The sequence below is a fragment of the Candoia aspera genome, chromosome 3 (assembly GCF_035149785.1).
Source record: "Candoia aspera isolate rCanAsp1 chromosome 3, rCanAsp1.hap2, whole genome shotgun sequence".
Lineage (NCBI taxonomy): Eukaryota > Metazoa > Chordata > Lepidosauria > Squamata > Boidae > Candoia > Candoia aspera.
In genome coordinates this window covers 108,732,481-108,746,952 of record NC_086155.1, presented here as the reverse complement: position 1 = coordinate 108,746,952, position 14,472 = coordinate 108,732,481, and the positions used below count along the sequence as shown (strand labels likewise).

The following is a 14,472-nucleotide window of genomic DNA, read 5'->3' as shown; positions in this document are numbered from 1 at the left end:
TAATAAATGAGTTCAAAAGTCAGTGAATAACTATTGTCTGGGTTATTCTTTTCTGAACAGTCACACCTTAAATTAATGATTTGTTATTCTGAACACAAATAAACTAGTACTTCTTTTGAAATTTATTTGATTTAGCTAAATTTACTCCACTTATTGAGCCAAAAGTCAGCCCAACTGTAATAGCGACAGTCTGATAATTACCATTAAGCAGGAGTTCTTCCAGATTATCAGGGTTTCTGGCCAGCTGCAGAATAAGTGCAGAGCCACGAACTTTATCAGGAATATCTTCATATAGTAATTCAATGTACTCATCCATGTCATTAATATTAGCTACTTCATCAATCTGAAAACATCGGCAAGGAAAATTAGAATACAGAGGAATGCAAGAAGTCAATTTGCAAATGTTTATATGGAAAGTTAAACATGAAAACAAGCAGTGCAAATGCATTCAAGAGAGAATCATTCATATTAAAAACTAAAATATAATATATTTTATAAATATAATAAATATATAATATAAATAAATAAATAAATAAATGGAATACGATTTTGCATAAACAGATCTGAGGGAGATATAAAAATTCATTAAAACTGTCCATATTACAGTTTTTATGGAGCTCAAAGTTGAACTGTCAGGTTCTTGGTGTTCTCTGAGCTTGGTTGTTTTTCTGCAGTGCACTGATAATGCTACCTAGCCTACCGGAAAACAATCAAGCTCAGAGAACATAAAAAACCCAATGGTTTTTATTTTCGGAATGGACCTGCTTCCTTATCAGTTAACACACAAACAGGAGAAAATGATAACAAATTATTATATTTCAGAATCAAAGTAAAAAGAAGTTTTGAAGGACATGCAGATGTGCCCCAGCACCTGTCAGCAAATCCTGAAATCAAACATGCCTTTTCCAGGATTGCACTGTGGCTGCAGAAGGCAGTCATGTGAACTCAGGAGAAGATGCAGCTACTTTAAGGAGTTGCCAGCAAACTCTATGTTAGAACTCTAGATATGCTCTGAATCACCTTCTTCCCTTTAAATCTGAAGTACCACATAGTCCTATAAATTATAGCTAATATTCAGATACAGCTTTAGCCCTTGTATTATAGTAAAATAGAGAACTTTAATAATTATTTTGTTCTGTAATTATTGAAACAAGGAACACAGAAAACCCAAAAATAATGGATTAATTTCCTATATATACAAACAAGGAACTTTTTTTAAAGAATACCTTTTGAAATGTAATAATTTTGTTGTATTTTATATAATAATATGCAATTGAACAATGAGGGTATATAAGATTCAAGTCAATATAAAACAGACTCATCTTTAGTAGTTTCAATATTTTCAAATAAAATACAGGTTTCAGAAAAAACAGTAAAATCTAACTGGATTCCGCTGTACCTACTTCCATCCCTTCAAATGGTGGTGGATCTTTTGGCTTACTGGATTTTTCTTTCTTTTCTGTGGAAAGAAAATACAGAATAATGGCTTAAATACTTTTTTAAGGTCTATCCTTACTTTTGTCATGTTTAGGACAAAAGGGTATTTAGGGTGGGGGGAACTGATTAAGTGTGAAATCAGCATTTCTACATGCATACACTCTAAAGGTTTAAATATAATTCCCCACAAGCAAGTTCAATCAAAATCAATAGAGCTAAACTTCATTTCAATACACAAGTGATAATAATTTTTCCATAAATCTACCAATTTTTCTGCTTGAAACAGAGGTTGCCAACAGCACTGCCCTTTCCCTTTCAATATTCTCAAAGGAAAAAGTGCCACACCACAGACAATTTGTTTCCTATCTAAACTTGTTTTGCCCACCTTTGGCAGATGAGGTGTCTCTGCGATTTTGCAAGTAATAGAGCAATTGTTCCACCTCAGCCAGTTTGGAAGGGTGAATAAGCTTGCATTCCTCTACCACCTTCCGAGCCAGGGAAGAAATGTCGGTATTTGCATTGAGACTTTTCAACCGAATGCTGTAAAATAAAATAGAGGAGCTTTCATTTTCAGCTTGCACAGAAATCCTATTTTCAACATTTAGTTTTAAATATATAAAATAAAATGTCTTAAAATATAAATTATGTTACAATTTCAACCTTTACTTTTGCAGACCAAATTGTGGCAATTTTGCTTCCTTGTTTTATTTAAAGCACAAACCTTCACTCATAAGCCCCAGACCTCATTTAAATCTGCTAGCTGGCATACTAATATTTGGTACCAATCGAAGCGAATATTTGCAGCTCAGGGTTGAACTGTGGAGTCCTTGGTGCTCTCTGAGCCTTGTTGTTTTCTTGCAGACGTTTCATTGCCGGAACAACACCCCTACCAACACAAGCAGGGCAAGCCACGGTATATAAACTGAGAGCAAGGCCCACTCCCTCTTTGCACTGAAGATGTTGCCTAGTCTGGCAATGAAACATCTGCAAGAAAACAACAAGGCTCAGAGAGCACCAAGGATTCCATACTAATATTTGTATTTATTCTCCACTGCACTAGACAAAGCCCACATAGAAAACACCCAGTGAACAAAATGCAGAAACAGTAAAAAGTATCAGATATATCAGGAGACAGTAATCCATTGCAGGTAGTCCTAATTTAACAACCATTTGTTCAGCGACTGTTCAAAGTAACGAACGCGCTGAAAAAAGTGACTTACAACTGGTGCCCAAAGTTATAGCCGCTGCAGTGTCTCCACCGTCACATGATCAAAATTCAGGCACTCAGCAGCCTACTGCAACTCCCCCACCTATCTCTCCCCATCTATGCCTTTTTGGCCCCCTGCCACTTTGGCCTCAACCGCCCCTTGCCATCTTCTTGCTCCCACTACTGGCAAGATGTGCCCAGCCTGACTGATCCTCACTAAGGCATCAAAGGCCGGCTTAAAAAGAAACCTTTTCAGAAGCTTTCTAAATGTCAGAAGCAAAGTAGCCAAACATATTTCCAAGTGCAACATGGTCCATATTGCTGGGGCCAAACCAAGAAGGCATCTTATGACCCACACACCCCTCATTTCACATGGGAGCTACAACTTAACCTAACTGTAGTAGGACAGACAGACTTATTTTGGATAAGATAACCCAGTGCCATGCCATGTACTTGGAATTGATCCAGAAGCCTACTGACAACCAATGCAGTAACTATAAAAAGGCATTAATTATTCTACAATGGCCACCACCAGTCTGGTTGCCACATTTTGTAGCAGTTATAGCTTCCTAATGATCTTTTAAAACAGCCTCCATAAAACTTCTGGCAATGGTCAAACTCATGATGATAAAGTTGTGAGTCATTGTCACAAGCATTTTTGTCCAGGAAGGGCCATAGCTGATGTACTGCTGAAGGGGGAGTGCAGGTCTATCTGCTGCTCCAGCAGGAGCTGAATCCAAGAACACACCCAAGTCACAACTCAGTGGAAGCATGACCTAGAGCCATAACTGGAACCAAGATTTCAGGGAGGCCAGGATGTCTGTGGACAAACAGCATTTCCATCTTGCTCAAGGTAGTCCTCGGGTTACGATGGCAATTGAGACCAGGATTGCTGTCGCTGAGCAATGTGGTTGTAAAGTGTGATGTCACGTAACGTGACTGCATTGCTAAGCAATGGCAATCCCGGCAGTCCCAGTTGCCATTGTAACCCAAGGACTGTGCGAGTCGTTAAGTGGGAAGAGGCAGAAGTCCCAGGCAAGGAGCGCAGGGCCAGTGTGCGGGTGCCACAGGGGGCAGGGGGGCCATGGGTGGGTAATTTTGAATGGTCGCTGAATGAGTAGTCATCAAGGACTACCTGTAGTTTGTTTCTCTCCATCTAGTCCCTGACAGTAAGCTCAGACACCAGCTCAAGACCAGGGGGGTGAAATATAATTTAGTATCATCAGCAAGATAATTTACCCTGAACTGGTATATGACTTCTCCCAACTGTTTCATAGAGATGTTAAATAACAGAGGAGAAGACTAAGCCCTATAATATCCTACTTTGGAGCAACCATGGGTTCCATCACCCTTCCCACATGACTATCACCTGGAATTGCCCACAACCCTTGCAGGTCCTCCAACAGGATATATGGTCAATAGTACTGAATGTTGCTGAAAAGTCTAATACGAATAGAAGGGGCATAATCCCCCCATCCAGATCCCAACTAAGGTCATCCATTTCAGCAACAAATGCTGTTTCCGTCTCAATTTAAACTGGGCTTGAATCTCGACTGAAAGGGGTCTAGACAATCCACTTCTTCTTATGGTTCTTCATAGTTGATTCCTCACTAACCTCTTAATGACCTTCCCCCAAAACAGTAACTTCTCCAAAACATCAAGACATGGCCTCTTCAACAGAGAGTAAACCATCACTTACTTCAAGACACTGTGTACTTGGCCACTCCCTGGCCACCCAAAGGAGCCAGTACAGATACAACTCTAAGAGGCAGAGGATTCTATCTACATCCTCAGGTTCAAAAGTACCCCACCAGATAAATAAGCACTGATAAGAAAAGGTGTGTACTGCATGCAGATGCAAAAAAGACTGCTCACATTAATCCATTGCAAACTTGAAAAACATGTATTATGTTCCATGTTCTTCAGGAAAATCCTGACTTCTGACTTCTGCTTTCAGGCTGAATGGCTAGGGACTAGTTTTCTGGTATCCTGATGTTTTGCCACCAGCTGTGGCTGACATCTTCAGAGGCAGAGCGAGCTGCTTTGTAGTATATTTCTTGGCAGCTCACAGGCAACTGAACAGGGACTGGGTTCTTGTACCTGAACCTGGGAAGTTGATCTCAGGCCCATGTCATGGGAGTCTAAGAAAGTAGGTTCCTGACTGGTGTATTTTGAAGAAATTCCAGGAGAACTGGTTCCAGATTGGCCTGTCCTTGAGCCAGTACAAAATCAAGCAATTACTGTAGGCTGTAAACCACTGTTTAGTTAACCATAGTAAACCATGATAAAATAAGGTGTTCAAACACATGCAAAGGGAAAATAAATACTATCAGTTATTGTGGGAAAAGGGCTTGCCATCATGAAAAGAGTAAGAATATTTTTCTTTTACAAAAATAAAGCAGCAAACTTATTTTTTCATGGAGAGTTGTGGTTAAAGCAAAGACACTAAAAGCTCTCATTGTCTCCTTTCCTAAAGATAAATCTAAACCCAACTTAAAGTAATAGATTCATTTTCTTTCTCTGAGTTATAGAACTTGGAAAAGTGCTACATTAAACATATATTTTGGATCTCTTAATAAAATATAACATTTCTTTTGATATCTTTTCTTACTAAATATATCAAAAATATAAAATTGAAGTTAAGGCTTCAGATTTTGTTTTTCTAATTCAATCTTTAAAAAAAACTTTAAAAACAAAACATTAGGTATCCAAAATGTTTTATCAAAGGCTTTTGAACAAAAGTGTGTTTGAATATTGTCAACTTACATTTTTTGACACTCCTTACGCTCTCCCAGCATAGGATCTCCCATCTCCCCAAGAATTGTAGCTTCCACTTCATAATGAACTATAAGTGCTTTTTCTGATGGATGTACATCAATATTTCCTCCTTTTACCTTTCTGGTAAGTAAAAATTCAATACATGAGCAAAAAGCCCTGCAATTTTTATATCAGATAAAACAAAAACAAATCTTTAATATTTTTCCTTTTTGCAGTTCCTCACAAGTTTGAATTTTAAAACTGATCAAGATAATCTATATTTTGTTTTATAAAGCAATTGTTACATAACTGGCATATAACAACAAAGCTCCTCTCTTATATTTCTAGCTTGTGAGCTGTGGAACTTTAAAAAGAATGAAGCTATTTTCCACCAAAAAGCAGTAAGGAGAGATAATCCCTGATATAAGTACAGAGAATGGCCATTTCCCATGCTAAATGTAAACAGGTACAATACATTTATTATTTTCCCGTTATAACAGCCTTGGAACAAGTTCAAGGCCAGCACCTGCATTATGTCATTAAATTCAGTGGACTAAACGCCAGCAACTTATGCCTGGGATGAAGCGAGCTGTTATCGACTAAAGCTCATACCCGAAGTCTGGAGAACTGGAGATGCCCTCCGGGTCGGAGCTCCAGGGGACCCAGCAAAAAGCTAAAGCCACCGCAGGGGCAATGAGCCCGAAAAGGGTGCGTTGGCCTCGCCCCAGACCGATCCCGCTTTTCCACTAAAGTCTTTTCCCTTGGTATCGCCCAGCTACTGGGCTCTGCTAGGCACCACCCCGAGCCTGGGGCGGCTCAACATCTTCTGCAAGGCCAGCCGCCTTCGCAGAGATCGACTACCCGCCTCCCCGGCCCAGGCATCCATCCCCTCCTGCCATTTTCTCCGAGCAGCAGAGCCGCGCCCCTCCCCGGCCTTCTCCTCCTCCTCCTCTCGGTTCAATACTTCGCTCGCTCTCCCGCTCCAGTTTGGCGGGGAAACCATTACCTTTTGAGGTACCGAGCATCCTCCCCCTGCATAGCGGCAGCGGCGACACTCAACCGGAAAGGAGGCAGGGAAGGGCAGGTCGGCCGCCAGCTGAGCCGAGAGGCAGGGATGGGTTGGGTTCCGTTACCAAGGGAGAAAAAGCGGCCTGTGCTGCGCAGGCGCAAGACGCAGTCCGATGCGCAGGCGCAGAGAGTTCCTGTCGAGAAGAACGCCCTGCTTGGGGGCGGCGCGTGAAAGCCGAACCCGTAAAATTCGGAGGCTGGCGCGCCGCTCTTTGTAGTGGTGGGAGTTTTAATCTCGGCTTGAACTTGAAAGTTTTTATTTTGTGATCGTGGGTAGGCTGAATAAGCATGCTGAAGAGTAAAGATACTGTTGTTGTTGTTTATTCGTTACGGATTTTTAAGTTTTCCATAATTAGAGTCCAGCTACCTTTGCTTTTTTAAATTCTTAATTCAGCCATGCAATATTGACATGTGAGCACACGGTGATTAAAAAAAAAGATGTAATTTAGCAATAAAACTGAATGTGGGTTTCACTATATTACATGCTTAAGCATAATTGTCACTGTCTACACTGCATGATTTAAATTTTTCCTTAAATTCACTGTGTAACCATCTCCCAAACCCAAACAAAGACAGTTGATTTTAGGCAGAACAATATTTCCAGAGAGAGACAAATCACCTGCTTTTTAATTTTCATTTATACTGTAACGTGAAAAGTAAACATTAGAGCTTACAGAAAGTGTATAGAACAGAAATAACAGTTACTTAAGGGGTTGGCATCCTCTGCCCCACAAATACACCACTTAGTTGATGCTTCAGAAATGTGGCGTTAACAGGACATTTATGAAGTGATCAAGTTCTCCACAATACAGACATGGGCCATGTGTGCATCATCGGTGCAACTTCTCTGAAGCAGATACTGGAGTTCTGCTAACTCCTATTTCTAAGGGTTCAACTACTAGTGTTTCAGTGTGTGGGAGGAGAATAAAATGAATGAAAGACAATAGTGCCATGTTCCCTTCATGCTCATATTCTGTGCTAATTCCTTTAGTCTTCCATCATTACCAAAGCAGACCTGGATACTAAAGCAGACCTAGGGAAACTCAGCCACATACTCATTGGTGATTGGAAAATATTTGACTGCAGGAGAAAGTGGTGCAAAGTAGAAGTCTGAAGGAGGAGAGAGAGAGAGAGAGAGAGAGAGAGAGAGAACCTGGGTGGGTGGAAAACAAGCAGAACCTGAGAAAACTGGCATCTATTGTGATGGCTGGAATCCAGAAGAGGACTGATGTTGTGCTGCAGGCGTGGTTTGGAGGATTCAGAGGTGGTTTATGGAAAGGAACCTGGGATAGCAGAAGACCAAGTGAAGACAGAGCATGGGAGCAACAGGATTGGCCTAGAATATCTGGAAGTGGCTACAAACTGGTAGTGGCTGTAGGAACTTGGAGCAGTAGAGGAAGAGATTGACTTGTTGAGGTGTGAGCCCTCTGGTATGCTGTGGCAGAGCCATTGAATGCAGCACCAAACTTGGAGAAGTAGCAGCCTCATATGCTGGCAAGCTATTGGCAGATGACTACATACTAAGATTTTCAAAATGTTGAAAACAAGATTTTCTCTGAGTTTCCTTTATCAAGATTTATTGAAAAGGAATAAACTAAAATTTCACCAACCAGGTTACCTTCACTGGAATACAATTTATTTTTCAGCTTATTTATTTTTCAGGCAAAATATTTTTCAGTTATTAAAAAATTTTCTGTGAACAGGCTAGGAGGTTAATCACTTGTCTGATACCTAAGCAATGTGCAGATGGCCAGGATGTGAATTCCTCTCAATCGCTGAACATAGCCATGACAGGTACTTTGTCAGTTATTGCTACAGCAAGCAGGCATCTCAAAGGGCAGGATTCAGCTGGAAGGGTGGTGCTGCTGCTGCTGCTGCTGTCTGCCAGCAAGCATCCACAGAGGGCAGAGCATGTTGGAAGTTTGTTTGAGGACTGGGAATTGTCTGGAGTGGACTTGATCAATGGTCAGAAGAAGTGAAGAGGCTGGAGTTGGTGGTGAGGACCACTGCCCAGGTGAGAGGCGGTAGGTGATGGTGGAATGCTGTCCCATGAATTAAGACTGTGGGTTTGCTGAGGAGCTCCAGGAGATGAAGCAGCAGAAGAGGGGCCTAGAACAACAGTGCTGAAAAACAACGTGTGAATATGACCAAACACAAAGACAAGCTGAAAAGATGTTTTATATTTCAGCAGTACGACAATATGAAACATACGTACAAATCAGCCATGAAGTACTTACAGGAAAGAAAGGTAATGGTTTTGAAATGGCTGCGAGACTAGGCTGAAGCTGTCATAACCTAAAGATGAAGCAGGCATATAAGCAGAGAGAACAAAAAGCCAGGAATCTAAGATCCCATTGGGGAGGTAGATTAGAAGGAAACAAGTTGTGAAGGAAACAAATGTCACCTGAAGTTGGGCCTGAGCACATGGAACCCACCCCCCATCCCAACAACAGCTACTAGACTTTTAAATTAACAAGGCAAGAGTAGCTGCCAGTCTTGTGAATCAACAAAGCAAAGACTTTTGGGGATAAAAGGGGTCCCAAAGCCCACCCACTCCTTCAGTCATCTTTGGATTCAGATTTGGTGGCTTCTGTCCCTTTAGCTAGTGCCTAGCAGCCTAACTGAGAAGGATGTGGGTAAGTGTGTGTGTGTGTGTGTGTTTGTGTGTGTGTGTGTGAAAGAGCAAATGTACATTGCAACCAGTAAAGTTTTGTTGTTACTTTAAATTCACTGAGTTTCCGTGTATTACAAAGAACCTGTTGCGCCTCAGTGTTTGGTTGGAAGTGATTAGTGTGTGCTCCTAATTATTTCTCGGCTATTGACCAGGGCTGTGTGCCTTGTCTGCTCAAGCTGCACCTATCTGGAAAACCCAGGTAGAAAGCAAGGGGGGCTGACAAGATCTGCGTGCTTCAACAGGCTGTGGGTGTGTGAGTAACCATAAGCCGAACCTGGGAGCGTGTGTAACATGGCCTTCGCAGTCCCTGGATTTGAATATTACTGAAAATCTGTGGGAAGATCTCCAACATGCAGTCCATGCAAGGAGACCCAAGCATATTTCCAAAGCTGAAGAGTTCTGTAAGGAAGAATGGGGGGAAAAGTCCAAAAGCAAGCATACAAAGCTGGTTACGGGAAACATTTGGAACCCTGATTTTTGGAAAAATCAATTACAATAGAAAAAGAGGCCAACAGAAAAGTTGACTGTATACTATCACTCAAGAGAGAAACATGACTTTATACAAAATTCAAAGAAGCAGTTCTTCCTAGACAGTCCTAGCGTAGTATTGTCAGTTGGGTCAAAAACAGTCAGAAGCAACTAAACAACTGCAACTATTGTGGAGGCCTTCTTGGCAGCTATACCTACCTCTTTGCTCCAGATGTTTAGGTTGGCTTTTAATTGTATTATTTATTTATATTATTTATTTTTGTTGAATAATAAAGACCTCATACAGGAAAGTGGATGCACAATCCTTCAAATAAAGTTGTAAGTAAATACTGCATAGAAACTTTGCATATGTACCTTTGAAAGCTAGATAGCTGCCTAAATGCTGAACCAGGCTATTTGTGCATCTGTTCCAAGACTGTTTTTTTCTGACTGGCTGTTCTCTGAAATATCAAGCAGAGAGCAAGGTCCTTCCACATCATTTTGCCCCGATCCATATTTAGAAGCCTGCTTTGCTACCAAGCTGTGGTAAATCATTGCACAATTCATATCTGTATAGGAATTCAGCATACAGAAACAAGCATAGATCTATATTTTCATTCATGCACATATCCCATAGGTGAAGAAAACAAGTGATCTTTTATGATTATAAACCAGAAAATTATCCTGGAACGTTCTGAGAATGGTTGAATAGATTAGAAGATCTCTGAGTAGGAGACTAAATTAGATTATAAATGTTTGTCATCTCCCTGCTGAAGTTGTATTTGTTATTTGAAAGATAATGATGATATTTTAATAACTGACTACCTGAAGGATTAAAGCATTTCACATTAATAACTGATGTTATTCATGCAGCTCAAAATACTTCTTTCCTTTGTGGCAGATAGGATATAGACTTGAGTACTTCCAAAATCAATATGCCATCTCAAATCTGTTTATAAAAATGTATCATTTTAACAGGTTTGTATCTCTTATTGTATTATTGCATTTTTTTAACCTTAAAATTGTTTGTCACTTTAGGACAGAAGTCAGCCTACAAGTGAACTGTAGTGAATGAATTATGCACCAAGTAGAACCAACCACCCCAAGGAGATTTTGAGACCAATATAAAAATACCCAAGTGGTACCTCTGCCCATGACATACAGTTATGATGGTTTTACAGTTCTGAAGAATGGGTCTATGGCTTCCTAGCCAGTTATTTCACCCATTACCCTGACCTGTGTTACTCTTCTATTTTGGTCTATGATGGTGGTTTGAGGTGGTACCTTAAAAATAGCTTTGGTAATGAAACAGCCATTGTTGTTGCTCAGCCCAGTATATCAGTGACGGGTGAACTGTGACATCACTGTACTTCAGACTTAAGGGCTGGGAGAAAATGGGAAGTAGATGTGTGCTTTGGCTATTTTTCTGGGTTGGACTAACAAAAAGATATCCTCTTAGCTACACAAAAGTAGGTATTTTCTTTAGCCCACTTAGTTAATGCAAAATATCTCTGGTTAACCACCGGCTTTTATTCTAGTCCAAAAACTGCAGATAAAAGGACTTGAAAAAAGGTACTTTAAACATCCACAAAAACCAATCTGCCATTTTGTACAGTGTAAACTAAAGAAGAGAAAACCACCTGAAGTCTTTTGTCACAGGCAAAATGTAGCTTTGTATGTATTTGGTGCCTGCAAATGAACAAAACTGCATATAATGGAACTGTAGATAATGAGGGCTACCCATATATTAGTAATGTTTTCCTATCCATTAGACTCCAGAACAATTGACAGTCTGCTTCTTCTTACCCATAACTGTCAACATTGTGCTTTACAATTCTGCATTCTCAGATTCTTGAGAGAAACAGACATTTGTGATAGCAGACAAACTCCGTTAAGAGTTGATATCAGCAACTAGAACAACATCTCTTGATTTTAACTCACAGCAAAAAAAAAAAAAGCAACCCTTCCCCTCGAAGATTTTAAAGATCAAAAAAACTGGCAAGCAGTGGAGCTGATAAAGGATTCTGTTGCTGTAGTCTTTCCAGCTGATTTTTTTTTTATTATTTTACAAAGGCAACCACATAAAACACATCACAGGAAATCAAATTAAAAAGATACCATAGTATGCATGATGGTGGCCAAGTCTAGCTTTGATGGTAGCTTTTATTAAACTTGTCAGTTTTAATTTAGTTTTAGCAGTGTGTATGTGTGTGTGCTTGGTGAGGAATGTTATTTATTGTTTATCAGAACCATAATACATGGTTTAACTTTTTCTCTCCCTCCCTCAAGCTTGATGAAAATCAGGAACTACTAAAAGGGATGTGTGTGTATGTGTGTATTGTCAAGATTTTGCTCAGAGAAAAAGTAGGTTTCCACAGACTGTCATTCCGATTAAAACATCACATGAAGCAACTCCTGTTAAATAAAGTTCCTATTAGGTTTTTTAATTAGGTGTTCAGTGTGATCTTTAGATTAGCTCTTACTTTCCAGGAAAGGGTAATACGTAGCACGCAAAACTGTCCTAAGGGCACTGGAAAACAATGCCAGGTCCAGCAAAGCTGCATTATTGTGAGCTGCTCTTCAGTGGGGAATGTGAACCTATCAAGAGCCAACATCTCTTCCAAATTTGGGTGAACAAAATGAATCCCCTAAAGACCATGCATGCTAAAATCTCCTTGGACAGGGTCAACAATGGGACAAAAAAGGAAATGAGTGGACCTTACAGGTTTGTCGTAATTTCTTTTTTAAAATGTTGGTCTATCTTTAGGCCCGGAGAAGCAAACTTGTCTTCCTCTGAGGAACAACCAACCAACAGAGGGCAACATGCCCATATGGAATTGTTTTTGCTATTTTTCTCTTGGAAAATATGGCAGATATTCTAAGAATGATCTTTTAAGTTCAGGACTGAGCCTCAAAAATTCACTGAGAGCATACATTTAAAAATACTTATCAGTCCAGAAACAGATGTTTGTTTTTAGACACCCAAAATATATATACTTTCAGCATCTTTCATACATATATACAACTTTACCAAGCAGTGCTCTTTTGGGGGAAACCTAAACATGAAATCCCTTCAGGGTTCTAGAAAATAATACCCTAATGAAACAGTTGGTTTTTTGTTGCCAAATACGTACATTTCAATAGTCCGTCACAGCACTAGCTACAAGTTGGTAGATGTTAGTAGTCAGTAAGACAGAAAAGCAGGTACATTAATACACGTAATAAAAAACAGCTTCTGAACATCTTACTAGAGATGCTACCCTGCTCAAAATTACTCTCAATACATATGCTTTCCCTATCTTGTAGATAGGAGCTTTGTGATTGTATTGCTTGTCATCTTTCACCAGCATGTATCCTAATATGCTCTTTATTATATTGTAATATTTAATTAGCAGGTTTATAGTTCTCCGTAGCACTTCACATAGGTTATCTTGATGGTCCTTGGAAATCCCCATAGCATAGACTAGTATTCTTTCCATATTCCATATGTCTGTCTGAAGAAATTAAGATCAGAATGACATTGCTGAGCCAGCGTGATTTACAGCTCTGTGGACATGAATTACAACTAAAGAAAATTAATATCTTCCTTCACCCTAAATAAGGCCACAGGAGGGGTTATGCTGCCAAGTAAGGTAACTGCACAGTGGTGGGCTCTGCTCCTTGCTGAATTGATAAGGTATATAAATGTAGCCTGAAGCAGGTAGGAGGTCCTAACAATCTCAGATAAAGCTGAGGATTGGCTAGTTAATATTTGGATGGAAGACTTCCAAGAAATCCCATAGTTATAGGCTTGACAGGGAACTTGAAAAAAACAAACACCCAGAAGGAAGCAATGGCAAGCCACTTCCGTACCGTTGCCAAGATCAATTGTTATGTTCTGGTTGAAGAATAAGAGTTGCTGATCACAGTATATTGAGTCTGAGCTTGCCATTCCAGAGCCTATCTTTTAAGAATTTATTTTCTGATTAAATTACTGTGTATGTTTTCAGAGACAATCCTAACAATGAACTTGCTTGCTTAAAGAATGAAGGATTTTGGATTTTGGATTCAGGCTGTGTATTCAGCATTTATGGTCTGATCCCAGAGTACTCAGACTTTAGTTTTAGCCTGAGGATCTGAAATCAACATTAATCTTAGCTTAGGCTTCAGTATTTGTCATAGAACATAATGAGATTGCAGTAAAAAAAAAAGCAAAGGATATCAATTTGTTTAAATATCAGCCTCATTTTAATAAGAATTTTATTAAGTTTAAAGCAAAGATTAAAAACTACAAAAAAGAAAAAAACTAAAAAAGTGAGAAAACAAGAAAAAGAATTTTAAAGATTACGTAAGAAATGACTTCCGACTTTCAACAACAAGAATATACAGCAATTTCCATAATCAATCCCTTATTCTATATCAAACAGAGATCACGTTATTTCTATAAATCATTCTATTAGCACACATAAAAATCACTAAATACAGTTGCTCCTTCCCCTTATATTAAAAAAAAAAGAAATATATAAATCTCTAAACCAGCTTCCCTCCCCCAAAAACAACATTTATTTAATTATTTCCTTCCTAGCACTATTCTATATATTTCTGTTCACTATAATAAAAATCAAATTATAAAAACATATAAATTGTCTACTTTTATAATTAATAATACAACAATCTTAATCCTATTAAACCTGAAACCAAACAATTATTATTATACCTTACAGATAACTTATAAACCTTAAAAATCAAACAGATCTTCAAGAGAAACCAATAAATCTTAATCCAAATCATTAAAAAGAAATGAAATCATAAAAATCTCAATGTCAATCCAATTAAGCATTCTTAAATTTTTACCCCACTTCGAAATATACCAAGACATTTA

At 39.1% G+C, this 14,472-nt stretch overlaps 1 protein-coding gene across 1 annotated transcript in view; it reads right to left on the bottom strand.

Annotated features, from left to right (window-relative positions):
* KIFAP3 (kinesin associated protein 3) overlaps nt 1-6,568 on the bottom strand; it is a 72,621-nt gene extending 66,053 nt beyond the window's left edge. Inside the window, exons 1-5 of the mRNA XM_063298555.1 lie at nt 6,408-6,568; nt 5,411-5,542; nt 1,823-1,977; nt 1,404-1,459; nt 202-343 (exon numbers count right to left, since the gene is read on the bottom strand). Coding sequence (XP_063154625.1) covers nt 202-343; nt 1,404-1,459; nt 1,823-1,977; nt 5,411-5,542; nt 6,408-6,439 — 517 coding nt within the window. The 5' untranslated portion in view covers nt 6,440-6,568. The remainder of the gene's footprint in view (nt 1-201; nt 344-1,403; nt 1,460-1,822; nt 1,978-5,410; nt 5,543-6,407) is intronic.
* Nucleotides 6,569-14,472: the final 7,904 nt, after the last annotated feature.